This window comes from Aquila chrysaetos, chromosome 7, assembly GCF_900496995.4.
Source record: "Aquila chrysaetos chrysaetos chromosome 7, bAquChr1.4, whole genome shotgun sequence".
Lineage (NCBI taxonomy): Eukaryota > Metazoa > Chordata > Aves > Accipitriformes > Accipitridae > Aquila > Aquila chrysaetos.
This window is the reverse complement of record NC_044010.1, coordinates 39,532,335-39,552,850: the sequence shown is the minus strand read 5'-3', so window position 1 is coordinate 39,552,850 and position 20,516 is coordinate 39,532,335. Positions and strand designations below refer to the sequence as shown.

The following is a 20,516-nucleotide window of genomic DNA, read 5'->3' as shown; positions in this document are numbered from 1 at the left end:
TACAGAATTAGAGGAAATTATGGCATTCATTTAAGTGAATGGCTTGAGCAGTGAGTGTCTTGCCTCTTGCAGCAGTATAGCTATTCTACTTTTCTGCATTTGGGGAATAAATGTTCTCTAGTGTAAAACATACTATTAAGAAGAAATGGATCTGTTAAGACTTCTCATTGCTTCTTCCTCTTTACAGGGTTGTAAAGGTTTGGGAATATTCCATCTCTGGAGGCTGCATTTATGAGGGAATGAGCGCCTTTGACTGCCTCGTGAGTTTTAGCATAGTAGGGAGGAGTCAGACTCTTTTGGGGCCTCTTTTGTGCCTCTTGCAGGTGGTGGGCAAATGTGCCAAGAGCTGCAACTGCTTGCTGCTCCTTGGTTTGGGTTTTGTAGACTTGCGGTCCTTGCCGCCTGCATTTTTTTCCTCATCTTTTCAAGGCATCAAGTTTTCACATTTACTTGTTAGGATGGACTTAATCTAAGATCTGAGTCGTTTCTCAAATTCGGTGTTGGCTAAGTTTTGTTTGTTTGTTTCCTGCTGTGATATTTTATATGGGTCTTTTAGGCCCTATTTGGGAAGGTTTAGATTAGGTCATTCAGTGTTACCTGGAACACTAGTTACAACAGAACTCTTCTCCAATGTACTTCACATATTTCTTCAGACAGTAGAGGGATCTTAATATAAATTCACAGTTAGAGGAATGGCTAAATGTTCTGCTATCCTTGGCAGTAACAAACTTCTTTTTAGTACCTATCCTCTGTCAAACAGCTGTTGTAATAGATGGTTTAGAAACTTCAGTGTATGATAGGATTCTTTTTCTTCAGCAGCTTATTAAATTGGGTTCTGCTGAGTTTATTTTCTCTTTCATCAATCCTCTCCTAGTAATATAAAGATTAATTCTTGTTTAATATTTGAGATTGAAATATCTCACTGCATGGTTAATTAGATTCCTTGAAAATTAAGGAGAGCTCAAATGTTAGGATGGCAAAAGGAAATAGGGTGTTCATAATACAGCTGGTTCCTGTCTTGGGGGATAAAGAGTAGCGGTAAGTCAGTCCAGCTACATGCTGCACTTGTTATCCCTTTTCAATATTGTGTAACACCTGGATGCAGTCTATAGGACACACTGATAATTACAAAAAAAAAAAGTCATCATACTGCCTGTGGAGTTCCTGAAATGCAACGGGTCATTGTGTTGATTTTAAGTAAAAATGAGCCACTGGAAATAAACCTGGTACGAAAAATGAGCCTTTGGTAGTGCTTAGTATTTTAACCCTTCTGGGATTTGAGGATTAATAATATTCATCTTCTGAGTTACCCTCTCCTTTCTTGTGTTTCAGGGAATCTAGAAGGACCTATAGCATTCAGTTTCTTATCTTGAACTCTTCTGCTTGCAATTGCTCCCTTCTGACTGGATAACCAATACTCTGCATTTGTAGGACTCTGGTCCAGCTAGCTGAAGACAATTTCTGTGCTCCAGCTGAAATAAGAATGTCTCGGTGTTACCGGCTCCTATCATAGTGTCAGAAGCCCTCAGACTTTGTTGTGTTTTTCTTGGACCACAGCATCTGAGTTTTCTTAGGGTTCATTGTGAATGAGTGGAGGGAAGGGGAAAGCCTGTCCCTTGTGGTTGCAAAGAGAAGCTTGGACATACCAAGAAACCGAATACGATTTTTAAATTTTGAGTATCATTTTAGTGTTGAATCAATCATATGACTCTGAGGGGAGAGGATTTTGAAAGGATTCAAAAATTCCAAGATTTTCAAATCCCTAAGTTGCCGTTATTGTGGAATGGTGACCAGATGAAACTCTGTTAAGAGGCGGGTGAACAATGAGAGAATGTTTTGTGCGCAGAGTGTTTAAGGCTGATTTGCCCTCTTCTCCAAAGACTAAGTTGTCTCCCCAGTACTAGTAAGCTGGTTTTGCTGCTGAAGGAGACTCAGAACAAAGAAGCAGACAGGAAGGGGGGGAAGGAGGCTGTGGTGGGTTCATCTTGGCTGGCTACCAAGCTGTGCTCTCGTCCCTCCCTGACCAGGACCAACTGCCAAAACCTTGCCCTGTAAACCCAGTACAGATGCAGAGGGAGTTTTGTGTGAGGAAGCTGAGTAAAGCTGAATCTGTTAGTGTTTTCTTGTTGTACTTAGACGTTAACCACTGCTGTCACCTCTGTACCAGTAGGTTAGAGCAACAATTTGAGCTGACCTATGAGAAGTGAGTAGTAAGAGTGGAGTGGCCGAGATGCCGAAGAGGCCTCGTGGAGGCGAGGAGCAGTCCCAGGGCTCCGGCTGGACGGTGCGTCCTTGTCTGCTGTCAGCTCACAGGGGAAGGATAGAACAGAAATTGGTGGGTGCAGCTGAAGGTGGTGATCCAGGTGGCAGGTACAAACTGGATCTGGCCTTCCTCTTCTTTTTCTTGGGTCCGCATTTTCCATGCTCGAAAGTCTCGTGACAGCCGTGTTCCCCATCGCGGCTCTGAGCGCTGTTTATTGGATGGACCCAGCGCAGAGGCAAGTGGATCATTTCAGCAAACTCTAGGAAGACAAAAAGTAGATGAGAGGGACAGAAGCACCAAGTATTGGCCAGATTAAGAACTCCTGGTGAAGAAGGACACTCAGCTGTGACAGGGAGGGCTTTGGGGGTGAACTTGGAAAGTGCTGCAATACCTCTCAATGTGTGAAAGCATGATCCAATCTCAACAGATTTCCCTGAGATGAGTTGGTACCAAAAGTGGCTGTACTAAAATAAAAGGGCCATGTAGCACAGTACTTTGTCTCTGACCAATTCATGCTGCTGAGAGAGGAGACAGTAAATGATCAAGCATTTTTTGAATGTTTTTTGATGTTTAGTGAAATGTAAGTGACCATAACCTCCGTGGCAATCAGATGTCTTCACAAGCACTTGGAAGGTGTATTTGTTATTCAAGTGGATAGATGTGGTATCTCTTTTAAAACGGTGTGGTCGAGGGCGTTCTTGTAGTGGCAGGGTGAACGCAGTGTTTGCCTTTAGTTTTCAGTCCAGAAGAAGCAGATAAGTTGACTTCTGCTTTGTTTGAAGGCAGGCTTGTTTAGGAGGTAGATCCAAGGAGGGGATGGCAAAAGAGGTGATCAGCTTCCCTGTGCACAATGGCAATATTGCAGTGCAGCTGGCAGTTGTTGTTAGCGCAGGTCACCCGTCTGCATTTGGAACTGGCTGATTGACAGAAGAAGAAAATGGACATGGACTTGTAACTAAGTGTATCTCTGCAGGAGGTAGGTAGATGTAAGATGCAATCGATAAACTGGAAGAACAATTAGCAAAGTACCGAGAAAGCACGTGAAGCCTGGACAGGCTTTTGAAGGTTATGGCATGAGAGAAGGGCTGTTTGGATTGAATGTGGGAGAAGGGTCCAAAGCAGAATGAAGAAATCGCTTTTGGATAGAGGCCAGCAGAGGAAAACGCTTGACAGGATTTGTAGTCGCTGCCTGGAGGGATTGGACATGCCCTTTTTCAAAAGCTGTCAGAGCTTGAGCATCCGCAGGCCAGGTGGCTGCAGAGCAGCTGTTGTTCATGGGATCCCAGTGGGAAGCAAAATGCTAGCCAACCTTTTAGCAAGGCAATGTATCCACAAATAACCTAATTCTGTCAGAGTTTAGTCCCTGGTGGCCTAAGCAATGTTCCCGGCCTCCTTCACTAGGCTGCGACCTGTAATCTTTTATTGGTTTTATCTTCCCACAGTGTTTTTCTTCCTGATATCTTTTTACTGATCTTTAGGTGAAACCAGTAGCTAGGTTTTTTAAATCCCCCTTAAAGCATCTGTGTGTATGCAGAGATTGTGATTTCAGTGACCTGGAGTGCTTCATGATAGAGGGACCCTGGAGGCTCTTGGCTGACAGCAGTGCATGAAAGAGAGCATAGGGAAGGGTGAGGGAATGGGGACACAGCAGCACCCAGCCATGTAAAACTGAAAGAACGTAGGAGCTGCTGAACTGGGACCCTGGGGGAGAGGTATTCTGGGGTAGAGTGGAGTGCAGGTAGGATTTGAAAGGATGGAGGAGCTTAAGATAGGAGGGATTTGGGCTGGGGAAAGTCAGGAAAGAGCCTGGAGAGAGCAGGGGACCTGTAGGTTGTTTATTGAAAAGGTTGAGATGGATGAGAGGGTAAGAGAAGCCTGGGAGTTGAGTGGGTAGAGCTTCAGCTGAGAAGTGTTGAGAGGACATAACAATTTTGACCCCATACGGGACTACATTAGCAGCTGAGGCCAGGGATTATTCCCCCTATTCAGCAATTGTGAGACGACATCTAGAATGCGGTTTTCGGTTTGGGGCTCCCCAGGACGGGAGGGGCATTGACATACTGGAGCACGTTCAGTCGAGGGCCGTCAAGATGATTAGAGAGGTGGAGTGGGACTTAGGAGAGGCAGAGGGAACAAGTTGGTTGTGGTAGATTCTGATATTAAGAAGGCTCTTTTTTTTTTTTTAAACAAAGAAACAAAGAAACATAAGGTTAGTCGGATTCTGGAAGGGGTGCTCAGAGACATTGTAGACTCTTGGAGTTACTCTGTTACTCAAGATTCAGTTGGACAAAGCCTTGGTCAACCTAGTCTGGCTGGTCCTGCTTTGGCTGTGAGTTTAGACTAGGTGACCTCCAATATTTCCTTCCAACCTAGATGGTTCTGTGGGTCAAGGTGGGAGGGATAAGAGCTAGACGCTGTGGCACAAGAAGGAAAGCTCTGGAGTTGAGGTCAGGCATCAAGGTACAAGGAGGTATTAGTGAGAGTTTTGGGGTATGATGGGGTCCTGCCTGAGTCCCTGGTTTGGGAAGATAGACATAGTAAACTTCCTCTGCTGTCATCCTTCCTGACTCTCTCCAAATTACGTGTCCCCCCCCCCCCCCCCTTTCTTTTTTTTTTGCTGTTGGAAATATAGTAGTTACATCTCACTTATGGTTATTTTCTTGTTAAGGACCCAACTCATGCACCATTGAAATTGCAGCCTTCAAAAGTAGGTCTTAAATGCAAATAGTTTTATCCTGCAGGGTCAGTGGCAGAACTGGCAATCTGCAAGTCACATTATTTAAAGGGACATTCTCCCTTTTTTTTTAAGTTGTGGTATCACAGCTTAATACCACTATCTGTTTAGATGGTTTGGTTTGGGTTTTTTTTAAGACTTTGAATAGCCAGTGCAGAATTGCATATGCATTCCTAGCTAACTCTACACTGGCATAGAATTAAATGCACACTAATTCCAGGAGACATTTTCTTCTTTTCCTTCTGTGGATGCACAGGATAGTCCCAGTTTTGAGCTGCTATCAACCTGGGCTCAGCATGACTTGAATTATTGAAGAGGGACAAGCAAAGATGGTTTACAAATTGTCCAGAACTGCTCAGCTGTCTGCAGTTACTTATACTCATCTACCACAAGATATTCCACTTGACTGCATGTCTGAGAGGTGGAGGATAGATTTATTCTTCTTTGTCATATCTGTGCAGCATATATAAAAAAGCATTTGTATTGAACTTACTTGTGTCTTGTAGTTTTCAGTGCTAAATCTTAATCTGTTAAAAAGTTCTCACAGATCATTAAGTTGTATCTCCAAATGAAAAGATTTTATTTTCTTGCTTTTAGGAAATTGAAAAATGAGCTTCTGGAAGTGAGAAGGAAAGGTGGCAACCGTCATTGTCAACAGGACAACAGCAGGGTCTGTGTTCGCTGTCAGAAAAGCCTGGGCTTAATCTTTGACAGAGGAGACCTGTGCCAAACCTGCAAACTTCGAGTTTGCAATAAGTGTCGTGTCGTGGGAACTGACGGGCAGTGGAAGTGCTCAGTGTGTGCCAAGATTGCGTAAGTTGTGCAGCTTTCATAAATACATTTAGAGATTACCGCTGTATAAGTAATTTTGTGCTGGTGTTACTGTTTTACATCCCCTTAGCACAAAAGCATATGCATAGCAAGCACACAAGGGGAGAGGCTTATCTGGTGGTTTTATTTGCTGCACTGTTTTGCAGTATCTTTTTTTCCAGTTCCAAGCCAGTTTCAACTAGCTTGCTTTCTAACGAAAGCTGTGAGCATCACAGATAGTAAGCTGTTGGTGGGAAGTACTCTGAAAATGACAGAAAATCTGTTACAAACCAGTGACAGTCTATTCACATTATGAAGACATAAATGTAAGAATCAAGTAATTCAAAATTAACAAAACAGAATTAAGGACAAGTGACGTCTGTATGTTCTGACTGACGTGGCAGGTGGATTTGTAAGGAAAGAGATAAAAATTGTGAGTCCAAGCACTTCAATCCGTGTTTCTATCCTTGCTTTTTTTTTGTGTTTACAGTAACCGAACATCTCTGCATGAAGAGAGGACTGTATTTATAATGGCTCTATTAGTGAACATTCTAAAGTAAATTGTGCTATGGTGGGAGGTAAAACAAAAGGGGCTATCACATTTCTCACAGTTGGAATATTGAGCATGGGGAATGGAGGAGGGTAGCAGATCACAGTGCTGAAAAGCAGAAAATCTGTATTCTAACACAGGATATCGAGTAAGTAAACAAAAAGATGTTATATGTTCAAAGACATTTACTTGGTGTATACTTGGAAGAATAATTCACTTCATTGGTATGGTAATATGCGATTTTGTAGCTTGACTCAGATAACCATGAAAGAAAGGAGAAATGTATCAGGCAACAAAACTCAGTTATGTATCCTGATGTAAGAACTGGATGGTATACAAAAAAGACATGATAAAATAATCATGTTAAAGGGGGAAGGAATCAGAGCAGTTTCAGAGGGATTTTTTTTGTTTGTTTTTTTTTGTTTTTTACAGACCATCAAACTAATGAGACCAGGAAAATAAGGCTTTTTGTAAATTGTATCAGAGTGTGAACCTAAATTGCTAGTTATATCAGAATTTGGCTACCTAAACAGTTAGTGAAAAATTAATACAGCAGCACATGGAGTTTAGGGTTTGTGTCTTCTAACTTTAGCTTTAGGAGGTTAACATCTGTTTTTAGCTAGATGCCTTAACCTTCTCTGCAGCCCGTGGGGCACATACAGAGGAAAATGTCTTGCCTCTAAAGATGAAACGTGTTCAAGGGCTTGATTTTGTGAAATGATTTTAAATTGGTAGGGGCCTGGCTGAGCTCCTCGCGGTTTGCTTCAGCCAGCTCCTGAGATGATCTCAGTGCTGTGCCTTTCAGAAATGATGGGGTGCAGTTGAGATGACAGAGTGGAGAATGGCAAACACAATACTACTCTTTAAAAATGAAGACAGGAAGAACAAGGGATTTGTTGACCCTGTCAAATTACCTTTAATTTCTCTAAAAATACTGAAACAAATGATTGCCGTGCTATTTGAAAGCTGAGAGAAGATGACAGGACAATGAGTAAGAGCTGGCTCAAGAACAAATAACGTCAAAACCAATTTAATTTCCTCCTTTGATAGGGTGACAGTCCTTGTGAATAGAGGAGGATGTGCTGATGTCTTATAAGTTGACTTAAGTGAACCTTTTGATACTTTCTCTCGTGCCGTTCTAATAAGCTAATCAACCAGGGGAGCTATGCCCTGGAATAAATTCTGTCAGTGTGATTGCAGACCTGCCTGGAAAATTATAAAGCTCCATTCCCCAAGTAGTTATGGACATTTCACTGTCAGAAAAAACCCAAACAAAAACAAAAAAGCAGTGGTATAGAGCAGAATATTTCCTGGCTTTTTAGTGTTAAGTATTTTAGTTAAGGACTTTGATGATGCAGCAGATGAGTTTGCCGGTTACACCTGCAGGTGACATCAAACTGAGAGGTGCTGCAGGCATGCTGAAGGACAGGATTAGGATTCAAAATGATGCTTAGAATTTAGAGAAGTGGCTTGAAGAAAAAGCAAGTGGTGGCTCCCTACGGACATGTGGAAGTACTACAATTGGGTAAAAACACAGCTGCAGAAACAGAGAATGAGGACAAAAACAGCCTATGCAGCTGTTTCTTAGGAAAGGATCTGGGTATTGTACTAAATGAAAAGCTGAACATGAATCAACAGTATTTTCCACCGTAGAAAAGTCCAGCATCACACAGGGATGTACAAGCAGAATTATGGCCTGTAAAATACATGATGCAGTCCTGTTTTATGTGCTGTACCTGCCCGTTTTTGTGTAGCGCACTTCATGTTGGCCAACTGGAGAAAGTTCAGCAGAAAATAATGATCACAAGCCTAGCACACAGTATGTCCAGAGTAATGGAAGGAGTCAGAAGTGTTTGGCCTAGGCAAGAGAAAGCTAAAAATAACTGAGTTGTAAATCTACAAAAGGCAGCTGCATTGAGCAGGCATAGAGGCTGTTCTACGTACTCACTTTAGATAAGAAAAGTAACGTGATACTTAAATTGCAGTGAAAGGATTTAGGTTAGGTGGTATGAATATTGATATAACTTGGAGAGGTTACAGAATCTCGATTTAAAAACAGGTTGAATAAACCTCTGTCAGGAATGATGACATCAGTAAAGACGGTCCTGTTTTGGGGCTGAAAGATGGATGAGGTAACTTCTCAAAACATGTGCCACCTCTACTTCTTGTGATTGTCCTGCAATTCTGTATGCCGTGTAGTGGTCTTAGCAATCATCTTGAAAACTAATTCTGGTTGAAGCCTGCCTTTAAATTATTACAAACCATGGTGTAATTTGCTTGCAAAGTGCTAAACTTTGCAAGTGCTAAAGTTTTGTCGGTGTTGGATATCTTTATTAAAGTGAAATCTCTCTCTGTCCTTTCTTTTTGGTCATATGCAGTGTTTTTGCAAGACTATAGTGACAGTTGATGATCTGTAAAATGCCTTTTACACTGCTGGAGTACACAGAAAGATTATCTTCTGTGGGGGCAGTGTAGAGATGAAAGCGAGATAGGTATTTCAGTTAAATCATTGTGCATAGTTCTGGTTTAAATTCCTTCAGTTCTGCTTTCCTCTCTCTCACTTAAGTGAGAAACGCAGGGAAAATCAGGATTTTTAGGCTTTTTGAATTACATTTAAAGGAGGAGCTGATCAAGTTAATGTGAATAGGGCCTTTGGCAAGATTAAGAGGCAGAAGGCAAGGAACATAAAATAGGAATCCAGTGTTAAGAGACATTTATGCTGTATGAGTAGGAAACAAAAGGCAGGAGGAGGGGAAAAAGCTTTTAGCTCTGCAGCATTGATCTGCATACAGTGCTTGTATCTGTCAGATTGGATTGTTTCACCACGCTAGTGGCTTTGCAAAAAGTGTTAGGAAACTTTTGCCCCGTCCTTTTCTTCTAGCAAACTTGATGAATGAGACTGGGTTAATGTTGCTATCTGTATAGACTCTAGCCCCTGCTGTGCTCTTCCATTAGAAGAGCCAGGTTATACTGTTGTTATAATGTATATGGATGTTGGCGTACATACTGTGAGACCCTTAAAAGGCAGGGAGAAGGATTGGTGGTCTTTGTGAACTCTTTCCAGTTTTGGTGCTATGCTAGTTCTTGGCTGTTCTGCCAAAATTGTCTTCAAGAATGTCTATTAAGTGCCACTTAAGGTGATGGTGACAGTAGTAACCTGTAAAAGTCCTGTTATGTAGTCATCAGTTATACCTGCAGGAATATGTTCAGAAGCAAGTTTTTCAGAACTGTTGGAAAGCCTACTGCCTTACATCTGGTGTCAGTGAAGAAGGTCTGATACTGGGTGTTGAGTGTGTTCATTTAAAGAGATGTTGACAAGTACTACAGAAATTACTGCAGAAATCCCTTGAATTACACAGATAATCCAAAATGGTTGCTGAAACAAAGAACATCTTATGGCAATAAAAGAAAATGTAGATAATATCAGCCAGCTTCTGCCTGTTGCTTCGTTTAATACATTTTGACCTTTCCTTCCTTCTGAGCATCTGGAGTCCTACCTATATGCTCATAGCACGGGAGTTTAGGATACCTATAGTACAGCAAAAGGACGTTCTGTTACATAGTCTGGGATCTAATGTTATCATTGCTTTAACATTTATGGTGGTTTTATGTCCAGCCACCAAAAAAATAAATATATAAAAAAAAAGATGGCGGCAAACTGAAAGTATGCTGACTTTGACTTGAGGATCAGGTAATTTCAAGATTCTCATTTTTTAAAGATATGGTAAAACACAGTATTATTTTCTGAACAAAGTAGCACGACGGTAGCTGTAGGGGTGAGATACCGTTGTGTTTAATAATACAATCTATCTGTTCATCTGTTGACCAGAACATCTTCACCTGGCAACAAGTGAATCCGATTTCTCCCTTCCAATGTCATCGTTAAAGCATTTCATCTGCCATTTCTCCAGAGTCAGACTTGCCTGAAAAACAGCTTATGGTGATGGAAAAGCTCACTACAACACATTAATTACATTCTAAAACACTTTCAAAAAGATATTTAGTGAATTTGAGGAAATACATTTAAATGTGAGTAGTAAGAGATGTTCATCAGTATTTTTAAGTATAACAAACTGAGGTTTATAGATAAATTGTCTTATAATTTACAGTTACTGAAACAGGATATTCCCCTTGAATGTCCATAAAGAGAAAATTACTGTTTGTGGGAGTTATTACCAGCTAGAATATAAAGTTGCAAGATAAAGCTTTAAAGGTCAAGAAGGGTTGGAGCTAAGCCGTCTGCCAAATTCTTAGTTCTGCCACTTACTGAGGGCAGAGAACAAGACAGTCCTCATTTATGTGATTGTGTGCTTGAAGGTCACATTGTTGTAGTATTTAATGAGATCAAGCGAGCCTGTATGTAGCGATGCACTTGTCGAAAGAGGAAGCTTTCTGCTCCATTCCCTGCATACAAGGAACTGAGGCCATCAGGAGCTTTCAAGCATAGGTACTAAAAGTGAAACTTTCCATTAAGGTCACTTTTTTCCCTGCATCTTCTTAAAATGTGATCAGTTTGTGTTTTAAATTTGGCATCTAAAATGATCAATAGGTTGAGGGAAATCAAGTTCTTCGAGCAGTCTGCTGACAAGCTGATTTTGCATCTTGATGCTGTCTGTATTTCTCATTACGAATGTGTCTAGATATCTGCAAACAATGCCTTTATTTTGATTGACTTCTTCAGCAAGATAAAATGCCTAGGTGGCCCAAGTTATTACAGCAGAACAAAGCAGTAATGGAAAATTTTTCTTCATCTTTGAAATAATTATGTTGTCTTGAAGTGTCATGAAAATTCATCAGTATCTTGGTAACATTTATTCCCATTAGGAGCACAAAAATAGAGGCATTTCAAATGTTCTAGTATGCAAATGCTTTTCAGATTTCTTACAATTTCTTTTTATTTTAGTAACTTCTAAGCAAGTTTGCCTTCTTTTAATAGGGTCAAAAAATTCTATTTAATAGCCTCACAGCACATTAAAAATTACTCTGGAATTAATTTATGTTATAGAAAATGCTCTGTGGAATTGAATACATACAAAGATGAGTGTGTATGTTTTGGTATGTTCATGTATAGGCTGCATTTTATCCAGCCTTTGGTCTTGCCATTTTTTTGCAAATTTTACTCCCAGGGAGGAAGTAGAATAACTTGAGGAACAGGAGAGGGAAAGGAAGCTAGACTAAATCTCTCTCCTCTACTGTGGATGTGAGTTAGGCTGGATGATCAAATGGATAGTGAAACTGTTTTACCAATGTGGGTATTTTCCCAAAAGAAGTGATTACAAGTAACAACTGGGACTTTCCATCTTAAATGGAATTTTTATAATTGGCATTTAACCATGAAGTGTCTTGCAAAAATGAGAGTGGAAAATAAGCTGAGTTTTTGGCAGTAATAGGCCACAGGTTATGTTCCATTTTTAAATTGAGCAGTGCATTAGTGAAGTTAAGCCGTTTAGTAGGAGATCATAGAGGGAGAAGCAGCGTGGAACCGTAATGTACTCCCTCTCACATGATGATGTGAGTAGGTGGATCAGTAATTAACGTATAAGGACTTTAACAGATACCTAAAGTATTTGGTACTAAACCTCGCTACCTGAACATGATTTTTCTTTAAAATTTTCCCAGTCATTTTGAGTATAGGACAGGGCAATCATGCAAAAATTGCTGCTATTACTATTTATAATACTGTTTTCCTTCTTTCTAAAGCTACTGACTTCAGCACCTGTTGCACACCTTGGAAGGCCAGTCTAAACACTGTTTTGGTAGAACACATACGTGTTTTTCTTTACTTTGTATGCTATGTGCTAGCTGAGAAAGGAAAGTAAAGGATGTGCATGCGTAAGCCATGATTTACAGTCAGTATGGACCTTGGACCCATTTTAAAAACAACAAAAACCAAACCTGAAAGCACTGATTTGATGTACTGTTGAGTAAACACCCTTGTTTCTTTTCCCAATGAAACAATCATTTAGGTGGGAAGAGTTCATTTTAAGTCCTGTATGAGAAATAGAAGAAAGATGCACTATCTCAGTAGGAAAGACAGTCTCCCTTTGTCATAATTATAAATGCATGAAAATAAAATTATTATAAGACTGTTTAGGTCTCGCTCTTCAGTTTTTGATTCAGAATGTCAAATGTAATTATGAAATTCAAACTTCAAGTCAGAGACTTAGGCAATCATTTAATCTGAATCTATTTCTATTTATGTGTAGAACAAAAATTGTTTTAATAGGTACTCCTGACATGTATGAATGATTAAGATAACACGAACATCAATCTTTCTGTGAATTGTTCAGTATACGTGAAAAATACATCCAGTATTAGTGCACTAGAAATTCAAAGCTGCAAAGCTTGGGTTTTTTCCCCTTATTTCATTAGAATGTGATATTTTTGTAGAGGTGCTCTGTTGGGTAAGGACATTTTCACAAAAGAGGACTGCCAGCTGAAGTCAGGATCCCAGGATTGACAGTTACATTGGTGATAATAAGGATGAAGGTCTGAAATGAAGGTTGAGGCCTCTAGACTTGTTTCACGTGACGCTCGCAACGGCTGGCTATTGATGGCTGTTCTTTTTTCCCTTTCGCTCTGGATAACAGGATTGGCTAGAGAGGTGAAGCACTTGACTAAAACAAGGCAATACTCGCCTTTATTTGCTGTTTTGTGCCTCATTTGAGGGAGTTGTCTGTGTTTTACCTCAGGCCTGGTTCTCTTGGTGAAGTCAGAGCAGAATGGGTGTGGGCCTCCTCAAAGTAGTGCCAAGGAGTTGGCACCTCAATTTAGAATGTGGCTCTTATTACTGCTTAATAAGATCAGCCCAATAAAGAAGATGGGCAATTCAGTTTACTGTCGTTAGCTGAACCAGCACACGGTTCAGCTCCATCGGCGTAGCGGCTGTCACACTCCCTTGCCCACTCAGGCCGCAAAAGGGGTTGTTCGCGCCCTCCGCTTTCCTTGGGGGTCCAGTCTGTGTTTGCCAGAGCATGCAGCGATGACCCCAGACTTCCTTGGCTAAGCAAGAGGGCACCAGCTACGTAATTAGCGGCTATTTAATGGTGGCAGGTTACAGCCTGCGGAGAGAGATTAGTAAGAGGAGTAGATTGCTTATTTATCCTTTGCCAGAAGGTACGGGGATCAACTGTTGTTGCCCAAAGAGACTAACCTACCTCTTCCCTGCACAGCTCTACGCGGCTGCGAGGAAGAGGAGTATGGGGTCAGTAGTTACTATTACAAGGGGATGGTAAGCAGAAGAGAAAGTTCTTCTCTACAGTACTCCTTTGTCACTCCCAGCCTGGTGCCAGCCCTTCCCATCTTGCAGGCTGCTTTGGTCCCAGAGGGAGGAGTAGAAGTTGTTCAGATGGTGTGGGATGGAGTGGGGAGAGAGAGAGAGAGGGAGATTGATGGTGAGCTCTAAGGTTGCGGGTGACTCCATACCACAGCAGAGTGGAGGAGGAGAGGAAGGCCCTCTCCCGGGGATGGATTCTGGGGGAGGACCTCCTCCCTCCACCAACACCACCGCTGCTGATCCTTCCTTGCACAGCCCAGCAGCCCTCCATCTTCTTCCTTCCCGGCCTCCTCCCACAGCCACCCCAACCATCCTTCCGTTGGCTCCAGCCCCTTGGATCTCCCCAGCCCCCATGACCTTCCTTGAGCACTTGGTCCTGCTATTGCAGGGTTGAATCTCCACATCAGATTATAAGACTAACGTATGGTAAAACAGGCAGACACGCTGGTCTCGGCCACCGTTTTGGCCAGGTTGAGGTCCCCTGGGCGCCTGTGATGCAGGAGGAACCCGAGAGGTTTTCTTTCCCTCATCACTGTTCACATCTGGCCAGAAAACGTAGGAGATGGCTCTCCAGGGACCATGTGGCAGAGGGCTGCTCCTCCAGGAACCACAGCAGCCCAGGCAGGTGGCACAATTTAGGGTTGGGGGTGGAAATAATTACAAGTTTTTGGTTGTAAAAGCTTTGTGTGGGGCAGCCTCCCAAGCTGCTGAAACCCTGGCCGTAGGTCGCACCTTCTCCTTCATATTGTCCTGAGCTTGGAGAAGGGTGAAGATGCTTGTCCAAATACGAGGGCAGGGAGTGCCCTGTCTGGCCTTGAGCAAGTTAAGCATTGCTGGTAAGATATTAGGGATGAATAAAATCTCTGTCCAAGGGGATAACGGCGCTTGTGGAGTTTTATGGTCCAACCTGGGAGTAAGTGAGGGGAAAAAAAATGAAAGAACCATGTAGTTCATACTGCAGTGTGATATGTTGTTTACATTGCAGTGGAATAAGATGGTGTAGTCAAAGGTCTGAAAGGTTTATAGTTAGATATAGAGCATTAAACTTGCTGTAAATCTTGGTATAAAAATAACTGCAGAGAGAAGCGCATGCTGTAAATAAATTGTGAAAATACACATTCAGAGAAAAACTGTTTTTTGTACTAGCCAGACTGTGCATAGTTTCTAATGCAATGAATCTTTTTCAGTGTTTGTGTCGACCAGAAGTAATTTAAAAATTCCCAGTGGAAACAGAGATTTTTTTTTATTTTTTTTTTTTTTTTTAATGCCTTGCATAATAACTGACCGATTGTGATGACGAATTATAGGGGGGTTTGTCACTAGGAGTCTGCAACAACAAGATAAGGCAACAATCTTCTATTTCTGTGCTTGTGGGCACATGTTTTGGATTTTGATTTTTTTTTTTTTAATTTTTTTTTTAATGACTCATGCAAAGGTGCATGATTCATTAATAGGTTAGGAAGAACTGATGATGTTAGGGTCTTTTTACCAATGGCAGGATCCTATTCTGTAATGTTTAGTATTTTCTCAAGTAAGACTCTCCTCCATTCAGGCATGGCTCAAATGTAATTTAATAGCGAAGATATTGATCAGTGCTCTAAATCCATCTGTAGTAATTTTCATGCCCAAGAGACTAGATGATTTCTTTTCTGGTATAGGTTTCAAAATAAGTTTTCTTACTGAGCAGTAATCAGGAACGTGTGTCTGGAACTAAATCAGTTTTTAATATGTTTGGGGTTTTTTTTAGTTTGTTTATTTGCTTTTTATTTGAGTATTCATGTTTAGTAGCTTTTTGCCATCAACTGTATGTAGTGGGGCAGTAGAAATGGTGATGTTTTACCATAATTAAACTAATTCAGGAAAAGGCTAACAATCAGCATAAAAATATACCTATGGAAAACAGCATTGCCGGTATAGGATTTCTTTGTTGCTAGCATAGGTAAGACAATTTGCAACCAGAAAAAGCAGCATTATCCAGAACGGTAGCAAAGACAAAAGTTCATTGCTCTGAACCTCCAACACATAGCTAATTCATAACAGCACTGTCATGTGAAGAAACTACATATAGTGGCAGCATATGAAACTTAGAGATGAAAAATATATATAAGCTTGCAGCAATCTGTATATAATCAGATTGGGTCCATGAACTGCTGACTTGGCTGGCAGGAGCTTTGGTAGGGCTTTTTCTCCTTCCATCCACTGTTTTTGTTTCTACATCTCTTGTCATTTTGGAGATACTGAAAACTGTGAGGTTGAGTAGTTCACTATCCAAAGGACAAGGGAGATAGTATGTTACATGTTTTCTGCAGAAATCTGGTAAAGGTGGTTGAAACACTTTTTTGCCAAGTAAATTTCCATGTACTGAATGAAAATTACTTTTCATTCCCAAAGCAAGATGATATTATTTTTCTGCTACATGTCCTAATATGCCAAGCTTTGCAATCAATCTTTTTCCTCTTTATTTTGAACTGTGCAAATGGTGTCTAGGGTTTGTGAGCATGACAGTGGAATGATGACCTAAGGGTTTAAGGAATAGCTTTGGTTGGCCAAGTTTGTTAATGTGCATGTCTCTGGCTTTTTTTGTTTTCCCCATACAGACAGCTACGGATAGTGACAGGAGAATGGTTTTTTGAAGAGAGAGCAAAGCGCTTCAAACAATCAAATCTTGGAACTGATGTTGTCAGACAGTCTATTCTACGCAAATTCCCAGGTAGGGACCACAAGAGAGAGATTTGCTTGTGCTTAATACATTCAAACCTTGTTTACAGAGCGTTTGACTTGTATTTTATTCTTCACTGTTGAAGTTGTAAGTATAATCAGTATTTTAATCTTAATTTCATATTTGGGTATTACTATGCACTGATTTATGAATGATTAATATGTAGGACAGGTTAGGTATGGATGAATGAAGAAGTTTCTCTGTGGAGATAGAGAGCTGCTTAAAATTGCACTGTCCAAACGGGTGACAGTATTATTCAGCTGCAAAGCCAGCAGCAGAGACTCTAGAAGTTCATTCTCAGCTCCTGCCAGGAAATTTGGCTGTATGCAGAGATCTAAACCCAGCCTTTTTTTTCACTTTGGCTCTCTTATTTGTGATGGTGGTGTGTAAAAAGTACTCCATTTTTCTTTTTCAACTCTGAAAAAGAAAGGTAAATGTTAACTCCTGTGCTGTATGCTGGAGCATGGGCTACATCCAGACTACTGGATGTGCTTCTCAGTTCTCACTTGACTTTCCTTTTGCCCAGGTATCTCCAATAAATTGCACCTGCGCTTTTAGGTAAACAGTTTGGCTGTCCTGACCAAGCGCAGCAAGTGTACCTACCACGTCTGTGAGCTGCTGCGGTACCTTGCATGGTACCACAGGACCACTGGTTTAAGAAACAGGAGTTTTTCCTGAATGCTGATGCTTCTGTCTTCACTGAACCACTTCACTCTGCACACAGAAGCTGTTATTTGGGTAGTCTGTTTTCAGATGCAGCATTTATTGCTTTCAGTAGGAGTGTGATGGGTATGAGTAGTTTGTAGGGAGCAGGACTGGTTTACTGCCATTGTAAAAACGCCTGGTGCAAGTATACTGCTTGGCAAAATGCTGATCTTGCCAGTATCGCTGTGCTTCAGAAGCTGTCAAACTGGCAAGTATCTAACGTTCTTTGGGTTTTGATATTATGCAGAATGTCAAATCGGGTATTTTGTGATTTGTTACTTTGTTATTTGATAGATATATTAAAACATATATTTAAGCCATTGTTCCCCCACCTTGCTCCTAGTTGAACACACATTTTAATTAGGATAACATTCTTTCATTTAACAGAGAAAACACTGTATGCTGCAAAATTATATTTCAGATCCTTTGGTTATTAAATGTTGTCAGTGATAAGTTCAGAAGCGTAGTTAAAGACAAGAGCTGATAATGAGAAACATTTCAAGCTACTTCAAGTTTTATTTTCTTTTATTAAAAGGAAAAGCCAAAAAACCTCCCAAGTTTTTTTCATGATATTTTATCATATGGTTTTATTTAATATTGAAAAATGGAAAATCTGTTTTTGTAGGTTGTTTGACATGTCCTGCCTTTTTTGTGCAAACATTCACTTTTTTTTTTTTTTTTTTTTTTTTTCCCCTCCACTGAAGAGACGGTTTCCAGCAAGGATGAAGGAAGAACTTTTAAAGATCAACCCCAGGAGAATGAAGAGAAAAGGCCAGATGTATCAGTCTCCTCCACAAATGGGCATAAATCAGTCTTCAGTGGACCTAGAAAGATAGGGTAAAGCCTTTTCTTTTGGAAACTGATAAATCTGAAAACAGCTGTATATGGTTGGACAGATTTTCTTTTGAGTTTCTCTAGTGTTCCACATCAGCCTCAAACTTCCTAGGGTTAGAAACAGCCTTCCTTTAAAAGCGTACTTACTATAATTAGGCTTCTGTTTCCTAGGAAATGCAGCAGTAATTACTCTTCAGCTACAAAGGTAGCAGAAAAAAGGCAGTATTACTCCTGGATTTTTCTTGTTTATACTCAGAAGTAACAGAGTGTCCCTAAAGGCAGGTTTGCTGAAGAAGCAAATGCAAAAAAATAGTATTTGGAGGGCCTGTTTTTTATGTGTGCTGGTCAGTTCTGCTCACAAGTCAAGTTTTCCTTTTGCTTCCAGCTGTGCAAATGCAGTCTAACCGTCAAGCAGTGCCCCTTTTTTGTGCGTGTGACAGTGAATAAACAGATATGTTGCTGGTCATCTTGCAGTCTCAGTGATGTGTGTAAGCCCAATTTGGCTATGAGGAGCGCTCGCTTACTCTCAGGGGGACGTGGACAGGTGCATTGAGTATATGGTTGCACGAGTGGTGTCTGGATGTAACTTGAGGCTTTTGGGTGAATGGGAAGAAAAATCGGATGACCGTTCATATCGTGGCTGGAGCTCCACGGGCTGGTAGTTGGGAAACTTTGTTTCTGTTGGAAGAAAACACATTTTATTATGGATCCTAAATATAGGGTAGGTAGATGGCTTTCTACAGCTTTTTTACTTCTGAGGAGAGCTGAGTATGGAATTACTTGTTTCAGTGACTCCAGAAATTAACACGAGTGATTTATCTCTCCATAATATTGGGAAAAAGAACATCAGTATGCGTGTGGCTTCTCAAATTGAGGTGAAGAAAGAACCAGCTTAGGGAATCTACTGTAATGGGACCTAGATGTTGCTCTAAATCATGCTAATTGGTAGCTATAGTAAGAGTGCATTAAAATTTACTCTTCTAATCCTCTTTTCATTTAAATCCTTTGTGCAAACCTATTAGTCATATTCCCCAATGAGAAACCATTCTTTTTTGTAATTGCCTGTTGTTTATTTTAGTGGTGTTCAGCCTTTTTCAGTTTGTGGCCTGAAATGTTTTCTGGTGGTGACATTCCCCATAAAGGAAATTTAATCCTACAAGAAATAGGCTTCCTTTTCCTAGTATATTTTGTGGCCTGTCTTAGAAGTAGTTCATTATTCCTCCTCTTCCTTGCTCCTTCTTCCTCCCTCAGGTTCCACATTCATATATCTCATGAGTGGATTTGTTTTAGCAAAGCCGTTTTTGGATTCCAACTCCTACTGACGCTTAGTGTCATGGGATAACTTAACAGTCTATTGTTGTTTGTAAGTCTATGAAGAATACTATTACTTTTCAAAACCTTATTTCATTTTTTTCATTTCTGTCTTATTAGGCCACATGTTGCAGGGTAAGGGGGTGATGTTATGTTTTCAGAAAATAGAGTGTTTGGAGCATTGATGCATATAATTGTAGAAATTGCAAAGAAATATTTAAGAGAAAATACATATAGTGTAATTTGCTAGGGGAAAATACACATACTTAGTCAAAATACTTTTCTGTGTATGAACTGTAAAAAAATAAAATAGAGAGAGGAATTTTCACAAAAGGCACTTCTGGTTCAAAGCTTGAAGTGGCCATGTTGAGTAGGAGGGATGTTTTAATGTTTTGTGTCTTAAAAAGCAGTTTCTAGCAAATATGATGCTTTTTTTTGTCCATAGGAGTCAGTTTGATAACCAGATTTGGTGCTCTATTGACCCTTATATCCAGAGTTGTCCATGGGTCAGACACATGTGATGTGCGCATTCTATAAATTTCAATATTTCAGTCAGGTTGCTGTTTCCTGGGAAAATAACTTACAACTTTTAAAATCTTTTATTCTGTGTTTTCATCAGGAGGGTAATTAGGGCGGTTGCCAAAGGAGAACTTAAAAATGCAAAAGACGAAGGTGAAAGGAACGCAGGCTCAGAACCTGAAACCCAAAGTCTGCGCAATGGCAAGTCAACGCCTTGCTCTGAAAGGTGAGCAGCAGAAATCTGGTACAGCTCATGCCGGGCTTGACCTACGGGTGTGTGCCAGTCCTCTGTGTTGCATTGTGTCTTTGAGTGCTCAGCTTTAATACTATCTGAGAAGCACAGCTTATTTAAAAAAAAAAAAAAAAAAAAAAAAGAAAGAGAAAACCTAAAAATTATCTCCACCCATCTTCCTTTTCTCTCCTTGTGTTTGGCTGGTGATTGCTGTCACTATGTTGTTTTTTGTTTTCTGGCTTTTAATTGATGAGCTGTGTTCGTGTTTACAGAACTGAGGTGCTTTGTTCCAAAGTTTTTCCTCCAGTAATGACATGTTAATTGATTATAATTTATATTTTCTTCTTCAAAGGCTCTGTCTGCCCTTCTCTTTCCATGATTATTGTCCCAGTTATTTCTGATAGAATTCCATTTATCATTCTTCTGGGCTTAAGAGTTCTCTGTTATTGCCTCTGATAGCATTGTAAAATTCCAGATGCAACATTGCTCTTATGTCCCACCTCCAAAATGAAGCCAAAAAATAGCTCACTTTTTTCTTGTTCATTTGGATAGTCTGTACTGGA

At 40.5% G+C, this 20,516-nt stretch overlaps 1 protein-coding gene across 6 annotated transcripts in view; it reads left to right on the top strand.

Moving 5' to 3' along the window:
• The window catches only part of SYTL5 (synaptotagmin like 5), a 92,968-nt gene that overhangs the window by 37,605 nt on the left and 34,847 nt on the right, over positions 1-20,516 (top strand). For all 6 annotated transcript variants that reach the window (XM_030020715.1, XM_030020714.1, XM_030020709.1 and 3 more), the window contains 4 exons: positions 5,595-5,810; positions 16,231-16,343; positions 17,762-17,894; positions 19,822-19,947. In XM_030020715.1, coding sequence (XP_029876575.1) covers positions 5,595-5,810; positions 16,231-16,343; positions 17,762-17,894; positions 19,822-19,947 — 588 coding nt within the window. The remainder of the gene's footprint in view (positions 1-5,594; positions 5,811-16,230; positions 16,344-17,761; positions 17,895-19,821; positions 19,948-20,516) is intronic.